The sequence below is a fragment of the Tupaia chinensis genome, unplaced genomic scaffold, assembly GCF_000334495.1.
Source record: "Tupaia chinensis unplaced genomic scaffold, TupChi_1.0 Scaffold000008_1, whole genome shotgun sequence".
In the NCBI taxonomy this organism is placed as follows: Eukaryota; Metazoa; Chordata; class Mammalia; order Scandentia; family Tupaiidae; genus Tupaia; species Tupaia belangeri.
This window is the reverse complement of record NW_006159437.1, coordinates 1,067,545-1,091,689: the sequence shown is the minus strand read 5'-3', so window position 1 is coordinate 1,091,689 and position 24,145 is coordinate 1,067,545. Positions and strand designations below refer to the sequence as shown.

At 37.4% G+C, this 24,145-nt stretch overlaps 1 protein-coding gene and 1 long non-coding RNA gene across 3 annotated transcripts in view; one reads left to right on the top strand and one right to left on the bottom strand.

Moving 5' to 3' along the window:
- Positions 1 to 24,145, bottom strand: part of ADGB (androglobin) — a 189,075-nt gene that overhangs the window by 26,148 nt on the left and 138,782 nt on the right. Inside the window, 4 exon segments of the mRNA XM_027765632.1 lie at positions 4,923 to 5,034; positions 10,453 to 10,652; positions 16,172 to 16,356; positions 22,774 to 22,961. Coding sequence (XP_027621433.1) covers positions 4,923 to 5,034; positions 10,453 to 10,652; positions 16,172 to 16,356; positions 22,774 to 22,961 — 685 coding nt within the window.
- LOC102480455 (uncharacterized) overlaps positions 1 to 24,145 on the top strand; it is a 178,067-nt gene that overhangs the window by 136,821 nt on the left and 17,101 nt on the right. The window contains exons 3-4 of one of the 2 annotated variants that reach the window (XR_333179.1): positions 2,210 to 2,282; positions 16,272 to 16,331. This is a non-coding gene — a long non-coding RNA (uncharacterized LOC102480455). Of the gene's footprint in view, positions 1 to 2,209; positions 2,283 to 16,271; positions 16,332 to 24,145 lie in introns of those variants that run through there. The other variant, XR_333178.1, reaches the window with a different exon arrangement.

Sequence of the window (24,145 nt, the reverse complement as noted above, 5' to 3'; positions counted from 1 at the left end):
AACTACTGTAATGTTTCGGTATATGCACTTTCATTTTTCTCTGTGTATATTCCCTTCCCTTTTATTTGAATACCCACTTGCTTTTTTTCTGAAAAGTAATGGCAATTTAGGGTTGTCAATGCCTAATGCTATGAAGTCCTAATATTAATGATACCAAGTTCTGTGAAGTAAGCCAGAAAAAAAGTCAGCATTTCTGAATCTTTCTTCTCCATCATTCCTGACATAGGAAGTGAAGCAAAAAGGTCTTGAATACGGAAAGAAGTGCTTAGAGACCCCTGGCTGTAGGAAGGAATCAGCCCCCTATTTGGCCACAGCAGTGAGCCTAGTGAGTGGCGTTATGAGTCGTGAGTCCAAAACAGACTTCTGGGCATCTCCTGAGACACACACCTTCCTAGTATCACACCCTCTCTGGTGTCAAAGCACAGCTCTGTTTTTTCATGCTTGGTACTTTTCAAAACTTAGTTTAACAATTTAATTCCCATCCTCACCCCCCATTGCAAAGTCCAATTTCATCTTTTTCTAAATAGCCCAGATTTACATAGTTTTATGTAATGCATCCAACATTACATGCACTGGAACTGAATTTCTAATTATTGAAGAAAATATAAACAGAAATTTAAATACATAAATTTGATAAAATCGAAAGACATTTCAAGATATTTTCTCTTGTGCCTTTTTAGATATCAGAAGCTTACTTTAGAGAGTTGGAAAGAAAGCATTTCCATTCACTTTTCCCATAGCATTGTACTGTATGGTGCTATTTTCCCTGAAAACCTTTAAATGTTTTCACAAATTTTTTTCTTCATTACTGCACATCCTCTTAAGTTTCACTTGAACATTAACAGACAGATCTTTCCTCTGTGTCTGAATTTAGTAAGATAGTTCTGTAACCTTCTTTTTTATGACATATTATATGAGATTACTTATTTCCAGTCGTATGAATTTGGGTTCCCATTCATAATTGCTACAAATAACAATTACTTTGAGCTCATTGAGACAGGCATAACAGAATATTATAACAGAGAAATAAGAAGTATAAAGAAGCAATAAACAACTTGTAAAAGGGCCCACATGAAAGGAAAAACTGAGGTTTGACGTTCTCTGATCCACTAAAGCTCTAGTCCTCACAGAAATGTAATGGGAAATTTATTAGTACCGTGAATTGTCCTTAAAGAACAAAAAAAAAAAGAGAGAGAGAGAGAGAATAGCTGAACACATAAGCACACACACGAAACTGTTTCTCTACTATTCTGACTTGATTCTATGATTGTATTTTATCCGCACATAGATCCTTAGCATAAAATATTTAATTCCATTGGTATTAAACACGTAACTACATCTCTGCTTTGTAAGAAGGTACACAAACTACCATGTGATTTGCACCATCCATTATTTCAAGAAGATTTAAACTGATTTATAGGTTTTTTAAGAAAGGAGATCTACATCTAGTAACAGCCGAAAGGAAAGGAATAAAGAAAGAGAACATGGTAACATGGAAAGCGGGGGTTGGCAGGTGGTGTGGTGGTTGAGGTGTTAAGGGAGGCTTCATAGCTGAATACCCAGAGAAAAGGGCCAGCACTGGCTCAGGGACCAGAGACCAGAGCAGTGACAACTGAAGCCATCTTCCTGTGCAACCATGAGAGGGAAACAAGCACATCAGCTTGAGATGGAGCCTGCAGGGAGTTCAGCTTCCATATTGACTCTTTTTATGAAATAATTGTGTTCTCTTCTAGTGGAAAGAAGGCTTGTATGTTTGGTATTTCAGATATTCCCAGTAGGGCACTGACTGTGGGAGGAGGGGTTGAGGTAGAATGAAGAAACGTTTTAGCCAAATTCACAGTACCTGACTTTACCTGGGGAATTTCTTGAAAGGTTTTTTTTGTGTCTATCTGCAATGAGCAGTAGCACAGCCCCTTGTTCAAAAAATGAATTCTGAGCATTCGAGTACTGGAAGGTATTCGTATAATGCGTACAGACGGCAAACAGATGGTGACTATGTGGCTTGGAGGCTACCACTTCCTCTTCCTGTGTCTGTTTAGGCATTGATAAAAGACCTCAGCACTTTCTCGCTGAGCTTGGACACAGCCTCAGCATCTCGTCAACAGCAGGCCAGGAAGCCATTAGGATTTAAATATACCTGCTGTTACTGGCATATTATGCTCATCATTCACTCAGTGAACATTTACTAGCATTGTCTATCTGGTTCCAGGGATACAAAGATGAGGGTGAGGAAGACGCAGACTCTGGCCCAGAAAGAGGAGAGCAGCAGAGTGGGCTGGCAGGTAAGTGTGAAGTGTTGTTCTGGAAGTCCACTCAATACATTCAAATGGAAAAGGACACATTTAGTACCATATACATAGCATGTATTTTTTCTTTTTATTTGTGAAGAGTGGTTACACATGAGAGAGGGATATATACAGACATGCACACCATTCACAGGGTCTAATCCCCTTTGTCTAGTCCTCTAGCCTGTCAGGTCTTGAGCACTTACACATGTGCCTGGAGTGTTTCACACAAACCGGACTGGGGATTTGAACCATTGTCATGATGTGGGATCTAGCTTCTCTTGAGTAGCACTTTACCACTTCATTAGAGAGCTGGCCCTGTCATATACTTTTATATGTATATGTATGTATGTATATATATTTATATGTTTCTATATATATACACACATACACACATATGAACTGTATGGACTACACCAGAATCTGTCCCTTTTAGTGAAAGTTAAGCCTAGTAATAGTAGCTTTCTCTTAAACAAACTTCTGCATAAAGAAACCTCTATTTAATCTTTCTCATCACCTCCATGTAGATAATAAAAGCAGGCAAAGGCCTGAACAGAGCTTCTGACAATTAGTGAGCGAGGATACCAATAATGAGCAGCTTATTTGTGTCCTTTCATCCGTTCACTAGGAGTGTTTGTGCAGAATCTAACTCGGCATAATAGAAGGGCTCAAATAGCCAAGAGTGGACAAAACTGCTATCCTCCCGTATTCTAGTCCAGGAGTAAAAACAACAAATAAGAGAAATGCACTGTGCATTCCATGATGATAAAAACCAAGAATTTGGGGGACCAGCAGATGCATAATGGTGATGGTTCTGGACTCTCACGTAGTCGACCAAATTCAACCTTGGACCCAGCACCTTAAAAAGCTAACACTGGGTGCATGTGCGTGTGTGCCTAAAATTGCAAAAGAAGAATAAACAAGAAGAGATTGTGTGGTGGCCATCCCTCCAGGGGATAATTTCTTGCTTTCTGTCTCTCTGAAGAGTGCACATGCCCTATAACAAAAATCTCTCTAAAAAAAAAAGAAAGAAAGAAAGAAAAAGAAACCTAAGAGCTTTTGTCTTATCATATGTATGGCACATGTACTTTAAAAATTCTGGACGATAACAGAGTAGGCTTTGCTAGTGGCTACTGTAAGATATTTGGATTAAAAGTTATAGGACCCAGGAAGGAATTTGTTTTTTATATTATGATCTTTTGTATCATATGGCTTTATTTTATTTTTAAAAAGCATACATATATTATTTTTGTGATTAGGTAATTTGGCTTAAATTTTAAAAAGAACATAAATAGAAAAGGCACATGCCTTTAGATTCAATCATCATATTGCATAATATGATATACAGTTTAAAGGTAGATGTTGTTCGTGATTTACCTTTGATGCTCTTCATCGAAAGCATCAGGCTATTGCTTCCTGCTCATGGCTATTGAATATAGTTTTTATTTTGGAAGAAAAAAAAAAAACAGTCCCATAGTTGAGAGGTTAGGGGAGCCAGATCCCACAGGTCTAACCACAACTCGAATACTGGCCCCAGTGGCTTACAAAACACACCACACAAGTGTGTGTGTGCGCCCCAAATCCCAGAAAGATGGAGAAATAGAGAAGAAAGGATTATGGCATTGCCATGTCCCATTAGGAGTGCTTCCCCCATCTCTCTGTCTCTCTCTACTGAACACAAACCCTCTGGCAATTGAAAAAAGAAAAGAGAAAAGAGAAAAAGGAAAAAAGAAACCATGGTACTCTTTCATTAAGAGAGTCACCTTCTGAAATTGAAAAATTTGATAAATATTTTAAGAGTTTATCTTTAGTTTCTTACTTAACAATTATGGGTAAATATAATATATAAGTAGAAAAATTTCCTGTACATTTCTTGCAATGTCCACCAGTATAATCAATGGATAGGTTTTACTAACTAGACAAAATGTTTTAAAAAATGAGATCTAAATAATCATATATTTTTGTTTCTCATAAATTAAGCAATAAAAATGTTGAATCATGGGGAATAGCAGATGGTGGAATAGTTACGTCTCTGGACTTCCATGTAGTTGACTACAGTTCAAGTCCTGGACACAATGACTTAAAACTCTGACTGGATACATGTGAGTGTGTGCTCAAAACCCCAAGAGGAGAATGAAGAAAGGGATTACAACATGGCCATTTCCCCAAGGGATGATTTCTCACCCTATAGCGAAAAAACTCTCAAAAAAAAAAAAAAAAAAAAGTTGAATCATGGTCCAGGAAGTAGCATAGTGATTAAGATACTGAAATACTGCATGTGTGACTGGGCTTTGAGTCTCAGACCTGGCAGCTTGAAATCATGCCTGCTTGTGTGTGTGTGTGCCAAAAATCCTGAGAGGAGAATGGAGGAGAAGGGATTGTGGCATGGCCATCCCACTTGAGGGTGGATTTCTCAATTTCCCTTTCTCTTTCTCTCTGCAGCTAGTGCATGCATCCTGTGGCAAAAACCCTAAAAAAAAAAAAAAAAAAGTTGAAGCATATAATGAATTAATACAATAGGAAATGTCACAGAAAATACAATAAAAATGGTAAAGTTTTAATAATTACATGATGAATTTATTATGAAGTCTTTGTATAAAATGCAAAGTATATGTATTCACATTTAGACTGACATACCTTTGTTATCATTTTTCTCTAATTCTTTTAGTGCTTGAACAAATGTCAGCTGACTTTCAGTGAGAGGCCAACTGTTATACAACACCAAACACTGTATAATATACTTGTTACCCTGTGAAATAAAATGCAGTATTTAAGCATAATCAATAAGAATAAACATAGGGAGTGACTAATATAATTTAATATGCTACACCATGATAAATGCAGAATGATTTGAATCTTATCATATTTCATATTTCATTAAATGTCAAATGGTCTACAAAATTTTGTAACACTATAGTTTACAAAAATTTAACATCCTCTCATCCTCACCAACACATGTCATTTTCCAATTGTCTAATTTTTGCCAGGAAAATGAGTATAAAGGGTCAGTTATCTCACTGTTATCATATTTTGCATTTCTTAGATTACTAGAAGAATGAGTATATTTTGCAAGCAGGTGTCTATTGGTTTTCCTCTCCTTTGTGTTCAGAGCACAAAAGTGGTCCTCCAACATCATGTATTACTGCTTTTATGGCTTAAAATTCTACAGTGAAATCTGCTCTACGTCCAGAATCCATCTTTATTTATGGTGTCAGCTGGTGGTCCAGTTTTATTTCTCTCCACAGAGAAGTAATTTTCCCAGCATCATCCCTTCTACTGTTCTCCTTTCCTCCATTGATTTATGGTGCTGCATCTCTTTTATATTAAATAGAAATATCAACGTGGGTCTGTCTCTATTTTATTTTCTCCTGTTACTTTATTTACCTATTCTTGCACAAATTAATACTATTTTTACAACTATGACTTTTTAGTATTTTTAAATATTTGGGAAAGAAATTTGCCTCTTTTGTTTCTTTCTCAAGTTTGATTTAGCTGTTTGTAAATTGTTATGTATTCCTATACATTTGAGGAAGTTTGGAAACTTTCTGAAGAATATAGTGGGAACATCGATTGGTATTGCATTGAATTTAAAGATTAATTGGGGGATAACTGAGGTCTTTATGCTATTCTGTCAACTCACTGAAAAGCATGAAATGCTTCTCTATTGCAAGATGTCCAAGTATCTGCATTCTCCAGTTGTCTGATCACCTTTTGGTTCATTTCTAGATATTGAAAAACGTTGCTGCTATTATGAAAGGCAATCTTCTATTGCCTACTGCCTAGCACTAGGGTAGAGAAAGGCTACTGATTTTGGTAAGCTGTAGAAGTAGCATGGCATGTGGTTAAGGGCCTGATCTCAAGCTGGAGCTGTCTTGGCTCACTTCCTGCCATGGCACACACCAACCATTTAGTCTTGGGCAAGTCATTTAAGTTTTTTGTGTTCTAGGTCCCTTCATTGTTAAATAGGGATACTAAGAATACTTCAAAAGCTGATGGAAGGATTAAAGACCCATATACCTACACTATCCCGGCATTTAGTAGGTAATATAAGTAAGTAAACATATAAGCATTTGCTGTTATTAAATGTCTCTGATATTCTTGCTAAAGTATTTTCTTAGTTCTAAAGTTTGTTCACTCTGTTAGTTTTTCTTGGGAATGAGGTTTTTAATAATCTGTAAATAACTTGGTGATTATTTGGAATAGTCTTTTGTTTTTCTTGTGTCTGTCCTTTGTCTTCATGTTTTAGTGTCATTAAATATTAGCAATGGTAGTGGGCATCTTTTTCTTTTATTCCAATTGGGATAAGAATACACCTAAATTTTCTATATTAACATAAAGTTTTTATACATAGAATTTCACAATCAAATTTAAAATATTTAGTACAGGGGCCAGCAGGTGGCATGGTGGTTAAGGTGCTGAACTCTCACGTGGTTGACTGTAGTTTGAGTCCTGGACCTGGTGGCTTTGTAACTCACTTTTCCTTTTTCTCTCCTCTCTTTCTCTCTCCGGGGAGCACATGTGTCCTATAGCAAAATTTAAAAAATAATAATAATAATAAATAAAATTACGTATAAATAGCTTTTTACAACTATTTGGTATGTAACATTTATGCTTAAGAAGTTTTCTTTGGGGAACCAGCAGTTAGCGTAATGGCTATGTCGCTGGACTCCCACGTAGTCGACCGCGGTTCGCGTCCCGGACCCGGTGGCTTAAAACTCACGCCGGGCGCGTGTGCGTGCGTGCCCAAGATCCCGAGAGGAGAATGGAGGAGAAGGGATTGCGGCATGACCATCCCCTCTGGGGTGTGATTTCTCGCTTTCTGTCTCTATGTCTCTCTCTGTCTGGCGAGCGCATGTGCCCTATAGCGAAAACCTCTCCAAAAAAAAAAAGTTTTCTTCGATGTCTAGTTTATTAAGCATCCTTTGTAAAAATCCATAAGTAGATGCTGAATTTTATCAAATGTTGTATGGTTATACTATTTCTCTCAACCGGTCTATTACTGAGTGACCTTGATAGATTTTTCTAAAAGATCTCTGTTGTCTATCACTTAATTCACTGCTAGATTTGGTTGATTATTATGTTATATATAACACTTCATCCATGTTTATAAATAAAATGTATTCACTTTTCTTGTGTTATTCTTGTCTGGTTTAGAATCAGGATTGCATTCATCACTTTAAAAAGAGTAGAAAATTTGAGTTTGTCCTGTAGCCTAGTGGTTAAAGGAGACAAATAATACATAGCTAACTGTGGTTCAAATCCTGGTCTCTTGGCAACTTGCAAAACACCCCAGGTACCCATGTGTGTCACAAAACCTGTTGTCAAGGAGGAATGGGGAAGAGATTTTGGCATGCCCACACCCTACTTGGGAGTGCTTTCTCCCTGCTCCTCTCTTTTTTTGCTTTGCTCTCTAGTGAGCGCACGCACCCTTGGCAACTAAAAATAAATGGAATGTTTATATTGTTTTTCTCTTTTCTCAAATAGTTTACTCCTAGAAAGTCAGACCTATCCCATAAAGTCAACTGAGCCTATAGCTTTCTGGAAAGAGTAGATTTGGGGGACCAACAGGTGACATAATGGTTATGCAACTGGACTCCCATGTAGTCAACTATTGTTTGAGTCCCAGACCCAGCAACTTAAAACTCAGGCTGGGTGCATATGCGTGCATACCCAAAATCCCAAGAGGAGAATGGAGGAGAAGGAATTGCAGTGGGGCCGTCCCTCTTGTGGAGTGATTTGTTGTTTTCTATCTATCTCACTCTGTCTCTCTGGCAAGCATGCATGCTATAGCAAAAAATCTCTCAAAAAAAAAAAAAAAAGGAAGAAAGATTTGGAAAAAATTGTCATTTTGATTTTAGTATGCTCTATTGTTTGATTCAGATTTTCTATTCTTTTGCATGAGCTTTGTTGTTTCTACTCTCCTGCCTCACCTGAGATTTCTTTTATTAATTTCCTTTAGGTTGAAATTGGCAACCATGGCGTTGTTTATAATGCACTTGATTTGTTTTAAATCTGTTATCTGCAGTTATAGTTCCACTGTATTTTTTTTCTTTTTCGGTTGTATATTTAGTTAATTTATATCTTTCTCTTTCTCTCTTTTCTTTATTGATCTTACTGGAAGCATGCTTACTTTATTAATCTTTAAAAGAACTAGTTTAGAGTTTGTTGGTTGTTATTTTTCATTCCTCCTTTCATTGATTTCTAGTCTCATGCTTTCTAAAATCTTTCCTTATCTTCCTTTGTGTTACCCTTTGCTCTTTTTCTAACATTTTTTCACAAGAGCTTGGCTCATTTGTTTTTAATAACTCATGATTCCTGATGAGTTCTTCTAGAAGTCTGTATCACTAAACGCTCTTCTAGATGTTACTTAAGAACTTTGCTTTGGAGTTTTAGGTTGTTACTGAGTCTTATATATTTCATAATTCTTTTTCCAATATTCCTTTTCACTATTTTTAGTACTATTTATTTTATTTAGTTTTCACATGTATGGGATTTTAAACTCTCCTAATTATTAACTTCTATTTTACTGCATTATATTCAGATAACAGCTATACAATATAGATGGTTTGATTTCTATTGAGATTTCTGTTTATTGTCTATTATATTGTCTATATTTAAAAACATACACTGTGTGTGATAAGACAAAGTATATTCTCTGTTTATTAGGTGATGTATTCTTTTTATTATTATTTTTTTTGAGAGATTTTTGCTATAGGGCGCGTGTGCTCGCCAGACAGAGAGAGACAGAGAGACAGAAAGCAGGAAATCCCCCCCCAGGGGGGATGGCCACGCTGCAATTCCTTCTCCTCCATTCTCCTCTCGGGATCTTGGGCATGCACGCACACGTGCCCAGCGTGAGTTTAAGCCACCGGGTCCAGGACTCTAACCGCGGTGGGAGTCCAGCGACATAGATAGCCATTACGCTAACTGCTGGTCCCAAGGTGATGTATTCTGTATGGATAGAAAGCTTATCCTTAAAATTTTTAGAACCACTCATACTTATTTATTTTTGGGGGGGCTTGATTCATCAGTTTCTGAGAGGTGTATGTTAAAAATTTTCTATTATTGTTGATCTATCTTTTCTTCCTTGTAGTTCTACAGTTTTTGCTTCTTAGTTTCTGAGTTCGTGTAGTCAGGTCCCACATGATATGTTCATATTTATTTGATTTGTTTATGCTTTTACTTTAATAAATTTCCCTTATGAATTCTATGTATTGTGATGTTACACTATCACCCCGTCTATCTTTTTTTCATATTTGTCAGGTACATTTTTCTACCTTTTTATTTATTTGTTTTTTTATAATATATTTTATTTTGATTTCTCTTATACATTCAATCACTATCCATTACTTAGCTTGTTAAGTGAATTTTCCAACATGAATACTTTTCACACCAGTCCAGTTGGGGATACTATATACTTGATCATCAATAGGTAATAATCCATTTCTGTGTCGCATGAATGTCTAGCTGCTCTGCTTTTCTCCTTAATGTCTTTCTTCACATTCTCCTCCTTCTCCCACCCTCTACCCACACTGTGTGTGCTGTCTATCATTTTACTTTTAAACTTTCTGTATTTAACAGTGTCAGTTTGGGACTACTATAGTTAGTTATTTTAAACATAACTTTAAATTATTTAAGTTAATTTACATGTAACTGTAAAGTTTAACTTTTCAATTGAAAAATTAAAATAAATTAGATTCATTGCAATTACGTTCATATTAATAACCTTTTTCTGGCACCCTTTTCTTATCAATTGCATTGATGTTTTTATTTGCTTGTTTTTAATGGCTATGTCATGTATTCTTCTGCTGCTTTACAATACATGCACTGTCATTCCCCCCTTTAACATAAAGCACACATAAACCAGTTTCGATTAATATATGGCTTTTATATGTAAACGTTATTAATATGTGACCTTTGAAGTTATGTAGCCTCTTATAACTCATATGTAAAATGATTACGTATACATTCACATTCAAATTTGTCATGTGCTTAAAAATCTTGCCACAGTGAAACTATTCAAGAATGTCTTCCTTATTTCCTGTGTACACTGGTGGCATTGCGTATAAGAAGTATTACACATGTGATAGCTTTAGCAAGGGAACTGTTTTATTTTACATGAGCTTTTTAGGAATAGTGCAATTGAATAGTTTTCTCATGTAAATACCTGTTGTGTTGTGTTGGAATTTTCATCTATGGTGGGCATATTGACAATTTCTTCCTCCAAAAGAGGGAGACCAGTGTCTGTTACTGCACTTCCAGGTCTATTTTTATAGGGTTTCTGACTTCCCTGGTTAGTTTTCTTCTTGGCGTACACTTCTTGCTCTTTCTTGGGTACAGTATGAGTTGAAAGAACTTGCTTGCTAGCTGAAAAGGAGAAATAATAAGTTAAAATATGTGATACGCACAGTTATTACTGACTAAATTAGTTAGGTCCCCTTTTAAAATACTAAAAGAATACATATTTCTTCTGTTTTAATGAGATAAAAATCAGCATCACAGGCATCTTGGAATTATTATGATCTGAAAAAAATCTAGTGTAATAACACATGAACTGCATAAGGGAAAACATATTCTGAGCAACCACTGATTACTAAAAGAAGATAAAACAATCAAGGTATTTCTCATTCAATTTGGGCAACTCAAGCTATACTAAAGTGACACTCTGCTTCCTATCATACACTCTGTGTGTATGTTATCACACTTACAAAAAACTTTTACTTTAATTTTTAATTTCTACATTTATTCGTCTATATTTAACAGATAAATACCATTGGGAGTGACATGTCATGGTATGATAGCATAATGAGAATTAGATATATTCTCCCACCGCAGAAATGATAGAATTGGACAGAGTGTATAAAGCATCTGTTTTCAGCCATCCTTGAGAAAAAGGAAACATACAAGGTGATCTCTCCACTTCCCCCGACTGCTGCCTAAGAGCACTTGTCCAACTGTGGTCCATGGAAATAGTGTCCAACAAGGGATAGCAGTGCAGCCAGGTTCAGGAAGCTGAAGTTAGAATTTGGGACTTCAGAGACAACTAATATTGTGCATCAGGTATCTTAGAGGATTATCTGACCAACAAAGCACTTAGAGGTATACACTGACTGGAATTCGAGTTTTTAGCTGAACTATTTTATTATTTTTTTTAGAGATATTTTTGTTATAGGGCATGTGCACTCATCAAAGAGACAGAGAGAAAAAAAGTGAGAAATCAACCCACAGGAGAGATGGTCATACTGCAATCTCTTCTCCTCCAGTCTGCTCTCGGGATCTTGGGCATGCACAGATGGGTACCTGGTGTGAGTTTTAAGCTGGTAGGTCCAGGGCTTGAACTGCTATTGACTACATGGAAGTCCAGAGGTGTAACCATTACACTATCTGCTGGTCTCTAGCTAAATTCTAAAGTTCATTTGTGCAAACACTCAATAATGCCTGGCAGACATTAACTACTGGGAGAGTGTGAGCTCAATGGAGAGTCTGTTAGTTGCACAATGTTGAGAAGCATTGAAGTTTTGACCTACCAGAAGAGAGGATTTAATCAACACATAGTGTTCAATTGAGACCCAAGAAAGGCCAAGTTTTTTGAACTAGAACTACCTTAGCCCTGGAGGAATGGTCACTCTGCAGTTGACTTAGAAAAGTGCAAAGTTTTGGTAGGTTCAAACTAAGCTGTTAATAAAGTAACTGCCTACCAGAACAAAATTCTACACTTTCGACAACAACAAAAAACAGAATCTGGGTTCTTGGCAATATAGCATACACGATGTATAGCACACAACTAACTTGATAAATGAAGAAGCAGAGAACATGATCATAGCTTGAGAAAAACACAGCAGAAATATATGCACAGCTCACACAAATGCTGGATGCTCCAAAATGTGACCTTATTTGACAAAAGGGTATTCGAAGTTATAATCAACGTAATGATTCCACAATGACGTCAACCTGAATTAAGTGAGCCCCAAATTCAATAGTGAATATTCTTAAAAGAGACAGAAAAGGAGAAGACACGGACATAATAAAATAGAGGGCCATGTGAAATGGCAGAAATAAGCCACTATGCTGTCAAAGCCCAGGGACTCCAGCAGTCAGTCAAACCTGGAAGAGGACAGAAAGATCCTTAGAGCTTTAAAAGTGTCTGACATAAGTAATCCCTTGATTTTAGACTTCTGCCATCCAGAACAGGGAGAGAATAAAGGCTGAAAATGCTGTTTGCAGCAGTGCTAGGAAACTAACACAGATGTTAAATGGCATGAAATATGTATTTTTAGTCTTAATGGAACACTTGTAAAACTTAAATATACTTTTATAAAGTATGTATAAAATCTGGATATTGACAAAATTTTCAAAAACGCTGGTAGAAACTAAGGACTAAACTAATTGAGTCATGTACTGTATTCATGATCCAAAAACTCTTTTGTTAAGATATCAGTGCTTCCCAGTTTCAACGTCATCCAAATTGAAATTGAAAGCTCCAACTCACAAGTGCATTTCTCATTTTCTATGCCTTAAACATTATATTTGTGTCCTTATTATGTCATTACAGTGTGCTGTTTTCTCACTTCTCTGCTCCACTTTTCTTACATTGGAAAGGTATATTCCTCAGCTATGATGACACTTGGGCACTGTTTTCAGGTTTAATAAAACAGTATAAAATCAGCCTTAACTAGGGAGTATCTATTTTTTTTTTTGCAAATAAAAATCATTCTAAAGATTTTTTTAATACTTTAGAATCACATTTATTTTTAATTATTAAATTTCAAAGTTAAACAATGTTAACAGAATTTAAATTTTAAAACTCAATTAAATTATTTAAAATTAGGCCTAGCAGTTGGCGTAGCCATTGCTATGTCACTGGACTTCCATGTAGTCAACCGTGATTTGAGTCCTGGACCTGGTGGCTTAAACTCACACCAGGCGTGTGTGCATGCATGCCCAAGATCCTGAAAGGAGAATGGAGGAGAATGGATTGCGGCGTGGCCATCCCCCCTGGAAGGTGATTTCTCGCTTTCTATCCCTCTATCTCTCTCTGTCTTTCTGGCAAGCACACACGCCCTATAGGAAAATACTCTCAGGGGAAAAAAAAAAGGCAAAAAATGATTAAAAATTACTCTGAGGATCTGAGCAAAAGGATTCTTACTGCTTTGCATATTTTATTGTCCATGTAAACTTTATCTCACTATTCATAAAGAACTGAAGTTAGGGAACCAGCAGTTAGCATAATAGCTATGTCACTGGACTCCCACGTAGTCGACCATGGTTCGCGTCCTGGACCCAGTGGCTTAAAACTCACGCCGGGCGCGTGTGCGTGTGTGCCCAAGATCCCGAGAGGAGAATGGAGGAGAAGGGACTGCAGTGTGACCTCTGGGGGATGATTTCTCGCTTTCTGTCTCTAATGTCTCTCTCTGTCAGTCTGGCGAGAGCACGTGCCCTATAGCGAAAATCTCTCCAAAAAAAAGAACTGAAGTCACACTTATACCAGGACCATTTGTGATATAGTAAGTAGTAGTTAAAAGAATGACAGGACAAACAAGATACTTTTTCTCCAATAAGGCATCATATGAAATACAAGCCTTTACAGAGAGAGTATATTCAAAGATCCATGCAGATTTAAACATCCTCTTGGAATCTTTGGCACGCACGCACATGTACCCGGCATGAGTTTAAGCCACCGGGTCTGGGACTCGAGCCGCTGTCGTCTACATGGGAGTTCAGCGACACAGCCATTATGCTAACTGCTGGTCCCAGTTTCTGTTCATTTTAATCATAGGATATTTTTTAAAAATAATAAATTGGGGTCAACTGGTGGCATAGTGGTGAAAGCAGCTGAACTCTACATGGCCAACTGCGTAGTTCAAGTCCCAGAGCTGGCATGCTGAGTGCATGTGGATACATGCCCAAATCATGAGAGAAGAAGGGATTGCAACATGGTCAACCTCCAGGCTGGTGATTAAAATCATTCTAAAGATATTTTTAATACTTTAGAATCACATTTATTTTTAATTATTAAATTTCAAAGTTAAACAATGTTAACAGAATTTAAATTTTAAAACTCAATTAAATTATTTAAAATTAGGCCTAGCAGTTGGCGTAGCCATTGCTATGTCACTGGACTTCCATGTAGTCAACCGTGATTTGAGTCCTGGACCTGGTGGCTTAAACTCACACCAGGCGTGTGTGCATGCATGCCCAAGATCCTGAAAGGAGAATGGAGGAGAATGGATTGCGGCGTGGCCATCCCCCCTGGAAGGTGATTTCTCGCTTTCTATCCCTCTATCTCTCTCTGTCTTTCTGGCAAGCACACACGCCCTATAGGAAAATACTCTCAGGGGAAAAAAAAAAGGCAAAAAATGATTAAAAATTACTCTGAGGATCTGAGCAAAAGGATTCTTACTGCTTTGCATATTTTATTGTCCATGTAAACTTTATCTCACTATTCATAAAGAACTGAAGTTAGGGAACCAGCAGTTAGCATAATAGCTATGTCACTGGACTCCCACGTAGTCGACCATGGTTCGCGTCCTGGACCCGGTGGCTTAAAACTCACGCCGGGCGCGTGTGCGTGTGTGCCCAAGATCCCGAGAGGAGAATGGAGGAGAAGGGACTGCAGTGTGACCTCTGGGGGATGATTTCTCGCTTTCTGTCTCTAATGTCTCTCTCTGTCAGTCTGGCGAGAGCACGTGCCCTATAGCGAAAATCTCTCCAAAAAAAAGAACTGAAGTCACACTTATACCAGGACCATTTGTGATATAGTAAGTAGTAGTTAAAAGAATGACAGGACAAACAAGATACTTTTTCTCCAATAAGGCATCATATGAAATACAAGCCTTTACAGAGAGAGTATATTCAAAGATCCATGCAGATTTAAACATCCTCTTGGAATCTTTGGCACGCACGCACATGTACCCGGCATGAGTTTAAGCCACCGGGTCTGGGACTCGAGCCGCTGTCGACTACATGGGAGTTCAGCGACACAGCCATTATGCTAACTGCTGGTCCCAGTTTCTGTTCATTTTAATCATAGGATATTTTTTAAAAATAATAAATTGGGGTCAACTGGTGGCATAGTGGTGAAAGCAGCTGAACTCTACATGGCCAACTGCGTAGTTCAAGTCCCAGAGCTGGCATGCTGAGTGCATGTGGATACATGCCCAAATCATGAGAGAAGAAGGGATTGCAACATGGTCAACCTCCAGGCTGGTGATTTCTCACTTTCCCTCACTCTCTGTCTTTCTCTAGTGAGTGCATGCATCCTATAGCAATTTTTTTAAATTTAAAATTAATAATAAATTGAGAATATAAGAAATGTTAAAAATTTAAATAAAATTTCTACTTATTAAGAAAACTTATATAATAAGAAGGTACATTTTTTTCCTTGCAAGGTAAAAAGTGTTTTAAATACAATTACAACAAACCTACTAGTTTTCAGAGCCTAAATTGACACATACATGTAATGATGACCTTTAATATCTTACTATAACATCAAGTTTTACAAATTAAGGTGGTTATTTGCTAGTTTATCTTAAACACTTCTTAATGTAATGGAAGCATCAATATCTACTTATGAATCTAAATACCCAATTCCAAAAGACTCAATGGCCCGGCCTCTGTGGCGCTATTGGGAGCTTACCAAACTGCAGTGCTGGATGCCACATGGCGTGAGTTCAGATCCTGGCTTGGCTGACCTGAAACAGGCCTGATGCGTGTGCGTGTGCGTGTGCCCAAGATCCTGATGGGCTAGAGAAAAGGGATTGCGACATGACCCCACACTATCGGCTGTGCTCTTTTGTTTCTCTCTCACTGTCTCGTGCATCACCATACAGTGTTATAAATAGATTAAAATGTATAAACAAACAAAGATAAAGAAAAGGCACACATACACTGAGAGCTCAAAGCTTTTTCACTCCCTGAGAAGTAAAATGCTGGGATAATGGCTTGGCCTTTTCCAGTGGTGCTCACTATACTTTCTTCGTTTTCCAGAATCTGCAGCTTGATGAAGGCGTCTGGTTTGGATGTGCGCACATGTACTGTAATGAGATGTGCTACCGTAACTTTAACTGAGTACCTATAAAGAAAAAAAATGATCTGTATAAGCAAGAATATTGGTGTTTCTATCAAGTCCGTAAAGAGCGTAATTCCTATCATAATCCAAAAGTGAATGGGATCAGCAGTTAGCGTAATGGCTATGTCTCTGGACTCTCACGTAGTCGACCGCGGTTCGTGTCCCAGACCCGGTGGCTTAAAACTCACACCAGGTGCATGTGCGTGTGTGCCCAAGATCCCGAGAGGAGAATGGAGGAGAAGGGATTGCGACGTGGCCATCCCCCCTGGGGGGGTGATTTCTCACTTTCTCTCTATCTCTCTCTGTCTGTCTGGCAAGCGCACGTGCCCTATAGCGAAAACCTCTCAAAAAAAATGAATATACCTAATAAAGTCTATAAATATTCTGGCATTATTAGACTTATGATAGACTTTGGAAAAATATCCTAATTTGGTAAGTTAAAAAATGTAACTTGTATTATCCTCAAATCTCAACTAGAAAATGTGACTTCTTGTTTAGATATGATAAGCATGCATGTAAACAACTTGATAGATCAAAATGCCCTGAAACCTCTTAATAGATCTGCAAGCAATATGTGCCCTGTGTGATTTTTCAAGTCACTAGGTATGGGACTCAAAATGCTATTGGCCATGTAGGAGTCCAGTGCCTTAACTGCCATGCCTCCTTGCTGGCCCCAGTTTTGGAAATCTCTTGCCAAAATTGTGTGTATCTCCAGTCCCACCATTCTTTCCAGCCCCCTCCCCTGTTAATGCAATTAAAGAATTGGTCACTTTTGTTTGTCATTTTTTTTTTCTTACAAGGCTCAGTACTCTACCAACTTTCTAATTTCTCTAAAAATGTGCTTTTCTGAGTATCATCTCTCTCCTGTATCTTAAATCTCTCCCTCTTTATTCTGCCTCGTCATTAGTTTTTGTACACGTGCATTCTTCTCTTTTCTTTAACAGGTTAAAAAAAACAAAAACAAAAACAAAAAATTAACAACCAATCTTCAACCCATTTTACTGTCTAGACTTCATTACATTTCACTCTTCTCCAGTTTGTGTTCTAAGGAGAGCAACTTCCACCCTTATCCTGTCACCACCCACTCGCTCACTCTGTCATCAACCCAGATGCTGAAGTTGCTCTTAGCAAGGTTTCAAGCAGTGTGTCTCTACCCTTTAAAAACTTCAATTCTCATCTTCCTTGACCTCTCAGGAGAATTTATCAGAGTTGAATCAACACTCATTTCTTCTTCCTCTAAGAACTCTTCCCCTTCAAGCATAGAGCTCTTATACTTTCTCTCCTATTTCAGGGGCTTCTATTTACAGACTTCTCTCCAGTTGACATTCCCACAAATGTCAGAGAATTAGAATTTTCTCTTCTGGATCTGACTTTCTTTCTACAAACTTTTCTGGGCATGTCAGTGAACAGAGACAAAATAATAATTCTTGAAGATCTCCAGCCCAACTACTCTGCAGTGTCACCTGGCTATTTCACTGGCCTACTGTATTTAATTACTAAAAAGAATTGTCTTCCTCTTGGCCACTCTGCAAATGGGCATCTCTCCTCTACATCCTCTGAGACAATGATACCTTCCAAACATGTCATACTCCAGGGGACCCAATCAACCAACACTGTCCAAGTTGCCTCAATATATTAAAATCCTTTCTCTTTTCTTCAGATACACTGTCACACTGCCTGTCATGGACTGAATTGTGTCTGTGTCTCCTCCCCATCTTCTTCCCCCCACAGAAAAGATATGTTGAAGTCCTAATAATGCTTAGTGTCTCACAATGTCACTGTATTTGGAGATAAATTGTTTCAGAGGTTTTCAAATTAAAAAGTTAGGATGAACCCTAATCCAATGTGACTGGTGTCCTTGTACAAAGGGAATTTGGAAACAGAAGTACATAAGGGAAATACCATTTGAAGATGAAGGCAGTGACACATCTACAAGCTGAAAAATACCAAAGATTACCAGCAAACCATCAGAAGCGAGGAGAAAGTCATTTCTTAGTAGAAACCAACCCTGCCAATATCTTGATCTCAAACTTCTAGGTTCCAGAACTATGAGACAATACATTTTGGTTGTTTAAGCTGCCAGATGATAGACCTTTGTTACAGTGGTGCTAAAGTGCACTGTCCCTTTTCAGGTTGCCATGGTTCCACACCTGTGAGACTTCCTACCTGGTCTCCTACCTTCAGTAACGTTCCCCTTCTGTCCATTCAACCTGAGTGAGCTTTTTTCATATTTTATATATTTATGACTAAATATAGTTTCACGATAATGTGTGTGTCTCCAGTGATGTCTTAGAAGTTATATTTAAAGTGTTTTCTTGATTCATGTTTTAAAGACATTTTTTTTTTCAAAGATCTTTGCCATAGAGCACATGTGCTTATGAGAGAGACAGAGAGATAGAAAGCAAGAAATAATCCTTGAGGGGATGGCCATACCACAATCCCTTCCCTTCCATTCTTCTCTCAGGATTGTGGGCATGCATGTGCATGCACCGGGTGTGAGTTTAAGCTGCCAGGTCCAGGACTTTAACCGCAGTTAATCTAGCAACGTAACTTGTTATGCCACTGCTGGTCCCTGGAGACATAATTTTTTAACACCAGTATGATAAAGTCACTTTTCTTAAAGGTTTTCAAAGCACTCTACTGGCCCCATGGTAAAAATTTGTTATTTCTCTCTCATCTTTATTAGGACTTTTAGGAAAGGGTTCTGTCAATCTCTGCAGACTTAGGGCTTGTGACAGTATCCTGGAAACTCAATATGCAAACAAAACAGATGTCTTTAGTTCTCAGAAAAAAATCAGGGACCTTTAACTTCTGAGCTTTCACATACATACATACTCAGTTTCTTCCTTGTCTTCCCCTCCACTCAGCGGGAGAGTGTTAAGACCAGCTTCTGGGACAAATTTAGGCATTAGGTTAAATGCCATGTCTTAGTCTGTTAATGACCTGATATGTGATACTCTGGTTTTGTATCATAGGAATTAAGATATGTTATCAAGGGCCTAGCAAGTGGCACAGTGTTTGGGGCACTGAACTCCCACGTGGGGGACCTACATTTGAGTCCCAGGTCTGGTAGCTTGAAACTGACACCAGGCACATATGTGTGCATATCCAGAGTTCTGAGAGAAGAATGGAGGGGTGGAAATTGTGGTAGGGCCGTCCTACCTAGGGGAGGGGGATAATTTCTTGCTTGCTTTCTCTCTGTCTCTGTCTTTCTTGTGAGTACACTGCCCTATGGCAAAAAAAAAAAAAAAAAAAATCTGTGTGAAAAAAAAAAAAAAAAAAATCTAAAAAAAAAAATGTGTTATCACAATTGTTATTAGTATGTTTCCTTCCTCCTTTTCTTCTTTTCCTTGCTTTCTTTCTGAGTGTCAATAAGCAAATTTAATGCAAGAAGAGAAATTGAGAGTGACTCTTCCACCCCTTCTCTTGTCCTCAGTTTACTGTATTTTCTTGTAGAATCTTCTCTGATTTTTGTCTACATATAAAATATAAAAGTAAATATAAACTTAAAAAATATACTTGGTATTAAAATTAATCTATTATTCTGTAATTTAATTTTATTTGGATTATTTTTCATTAAGAAATTAATGCATGTTTTTAAAGAAAAAGATGTTTCCAAGAAAAATAATAATAGAGAAAAATCAGTCAGAAAATAATAAATTATTATTTGTGCATATTTTATATGAAAGATTTAGGACTTTTGTTTTGAAAAACAATTTACTTATATGTACATAGATTGCAAAACATATACCTTCATACATATAATAGTCTCAGAAAGTAATATTTGGTTTATTTATAATAAAATATGCTTACCTCAAGCTCTATTATTTAAAATAAAATATGCCTATTAAATCTCTATTAATACTAGAGAAAAGGTAGAATTGAGAAAGTTTTATAAGAAATAACTAAGTAAATTTTTCTATACTCATATGAGTGACTACTCTGAGAAAAGCTTTTCAAAAGTATCTTCATGATATTATCACAAAATATGATTAAATAAGAGGTCAGAAACAGATGCTGAGTGTGAAAGAAAATGAAAGATAAAAGATTGTGAATTATAAACTTTTGTGTGTAATAGAAAAACAAATCAAAACCATTTTACTTTTTGGTATTGCCTGAAATAGTTCATCATAGTGTGTATCTGTTAATGTATCTGTCATCCAAAGAGCATTTTGCCTACAAGAAAGGACGGACTGGCGTGCAAAATATTTGCAACCTAATTTGTTTCTGTAATTTAACATAATAAATAAAACCTATGCTTTTGATACATGTAAAATTGTAACCTTAACTTTTTTAGCCAATATTTTCTGAATGAACTGAATAAAGTTGGGGGGAAAAAGTCAGAAATGTAAAACTTTATTATAGGGTGATTTTACTAGTGTTAAACTGTGATTACAAAAACCAGAAAAGAGAAAAGACCAACTGTGGTGATGTGAGCAGTCGGTTACTATTCACCGAACCTAGGAGGTTTAGGTTTGGACCCTGGACTAACAGGTCAGGGGTGGTGGTGCATGCCTGTAGTCCTAACTACCTGGCCAGCTGGGGCATAAGGATAGCAACAGCAAGGGCTACCAAAAATGCCTCATCCTTCCTCTACTCTTTCTCTCCCAAAAACAAAACAAAGATAAGTAATCTAACAACTCATTTAATATCAACAAATATATGTATTATATATGTATATACTATATATATATATACACACACACACACACACACACACACACACACACACACACATACTGTGTGTGAATGCCAGAAAGTACATGCACTTGCCAGAGAGAGACAGCAAGCTAAGAGAGGGAGAGGAAGAAAGCAACCCCCTAATGGGGTGTGATCACACAAGACATCCCTTTTCTTCCATTTCTCCAACCTGTCAGGATTTAGGGCACACATGTACATGTACCCAGTGAATTTTTCAATCTGCTAGGGTCAGGAGTTGAACTACTCAGTCAGCCATGTGGGATCCAGTTCCTTTAACCACCAGGCCATGGAATGACCCAATACTAACAAATATTTAATGAAACCCAATCATGTATCTGGCACTGTGCTAGATGCTGTATTGAAAAGACATGGTTCTGGCCTCCAGTAAATGCTAATTCTCGTAGAGGCTATGTATTATTAACCAATTAAAATTTGATAAGCCATATTCCCAGAAGAATAAATGATTGTAGAAACATGACCAGAACTAGCTAATTATAGTTGGAGGTTTAAGTGCAAGTAGAACACTGAAAGTAGACCATTTTTTAAAGGAGGGACAGTGGAAAGGAATTACTAAACAAGAGGAAAGGTGGGAGCCAAATAACATTGTGTGGCGTATACACCATGAGTGGTCTTTAGTTCCATCAGGAAAAGGAACTGCGTTTGGGATGCCTGGGCAAGAGTGCTGAATATCATGCTTTGTGGCTTGGATTTTATTCTGTAGTCGAGGGAAAGTTATGAAAGGTTTTAAAATAGTAAAATCACATATCTGAATGTGTGTATGTTAGAAAGTTAACTGCTCTGGTAGTGAAGGATGGGAATGTACATAAATGACAGTGAGAAACAGAGACATGATAGAGGGGATACAGAGGGAATGGAATGGAGTCACGGGTTCCAGAAATACAGTTTCATAGACCAAAGATAATGAGGTCTGAAGCAGTACAGGGATAAGGGGAACAGAGAGGGCAGGCATATTAGAATTAGAATCAATAGGGCACACATAGGACGGCACTGTTGCATGGCCTATGGGAGACTGAATTTTGGTTCTGAGCCCAACGTAAGAGACTAGGCATTGGTGTGTGCCATCACCCTGGCCAGTGAGGAGGCTGGGAAAGGAGGATCACAAATAGTGAGACTGTTAGAGAATCTTGCTTCTCCTCCCTCCCACACTCTCTTTTTCCCTCCCTCAATAAAAAAGGAAAAATAGAATCAACAGAATTGATTAATGAAAGAAAGTGGGATCCAAATTAGGTTATTCAAGGAGAGTATTAAGATGAACATAGGAAGATGAGATGGCAAATAAAGAGAACCTCCTAGAAGAAAAGAAAGTTGAGATGGCAAATAAAGAGAACCTCCTAGAAGAGGCTAGTCAGGAACTGAGTCAAACCGGTAAAAAATAACCAAGGAAGATGGGTCATGCAGAATGTTTAATGAAAGTCAAATAGGATGAAGACAAAGAAGATATTGGGTTGCCGGAAAAGTCCTGATTTATTTTTTCTGTTTTTCTATGCAAAAACGAGTCATGACTTTTCTGACAACCTGATATTATCACCATTACACACAACCATATAGGTTTGATGTTATATAATACCATATAACCATGCCATGGTAAATTGTTTCCAAAAGAGAAGAGAAATTAAAATTTGAAACTAAGGATTTTGCTATAAAATTTATTTTTATCCTAAAATATTATTATTTTAGAAATAGTAGACATAATTATACCTGAATAAAATTTTCTTGTCATTGGGTATGTAGTAATCTCTGATCTCCTTTATGGCAAAGGTGTTGCACGGAGCCTCTCGAGACAGGCAGGGGAGTGGAGTGCAAGAGCCAACGAGGCGCAGTTTCCATCGGGAAGCTGTTACATATGTGTCAGCAGAAAACGCTTCAGCCACAAATGTGTATCCCTTCTGTAGGAAACAGTGATTACACAGGAATGAATCACATTGTGACCAGACTCTCAGGTGTTCAATTTGTGATATCAGAGTGCTAACATGCTTTATCTTGATACACCTATTGACCTCAGGTTTGCTTAGTAAAGACCGAATTATTAACATGCAATTCCTTTTAGAAAATGTCATCGTACGTGTTTTCAGGAAAATGATTAACTCTAACACTTTCGTATGTTCTCTTAACTACACAATAAAGTCCCTAACTATAATAGATGATTGCTGTGCCTTCTTTTTTTAAAAATTTTTTTTAAAATAATTATTTATTTAATTTTATTTATTCATCCATTTATTTTAATTTGACCAGACAGAGAGAGAGAAAGCAGAAGTGAGAAAGCAAGCCACCAGGTCCAGGACTTGAACCGTGGTCGGCCATGTGGGAGTGTCTAGCGCCTTAACCACCACACCATCCACTGGTCCTGATTACTGTGCCTTCTTCTAACGTCTCTTTGGGCAAATTTTTAATCATTGTATCATCCTGGAGTATCCCAATAGCTTCTTATTTGATTCCCTGTCTCTCAAATTCATCTTTCTAAAATGATGAGGTGAGAAAAGCAGAACAGGTTATAACAAAGTTTTCCCCTTGAAATGTCAGATAAATATGAATTCATTGCTGATCTGAGTCCACAGAAACCAGGTGTATACCCAGAGAGGCATTTTTTTAGGTTGCAAAAGAAGAATGAAAAGTATATCATTTTTTTAAAAAAGAATTATTTTATTGAACTTTATTTGTTTTAATTTGATCAGAGAGGGACAGAGTGAGAGAGAGAGAAAGCAGCCAGGTCTGGGACTCGAAACATGGTCAGCCATATGGGAGTCCAGTGCTCCTAACCACGATGCCACCTACTGGCCCCTGGAAAGTATATCTTAATATATACAAAATAATGCTTAGGGTCACAGGAAAAAATGAACATCAGGAGTCAATCATAGCCATAAGAGAAAATGAAGAGGTTCAAAGCCATATAGCTAAAGAACGGAAGATAAGAGCTAATACTGATCTCTTGGTTTCCAGCTCAGGTATACTCTCATTTGGATTGGATTCCTTTTTAGGGGAAAATGACTGAAAAAATAAACATGAATAAGTGAATAAACAGAGAAACAACATGGGTTGAGTAAAGATCAGAAAACAGAAACTACCATTCAGC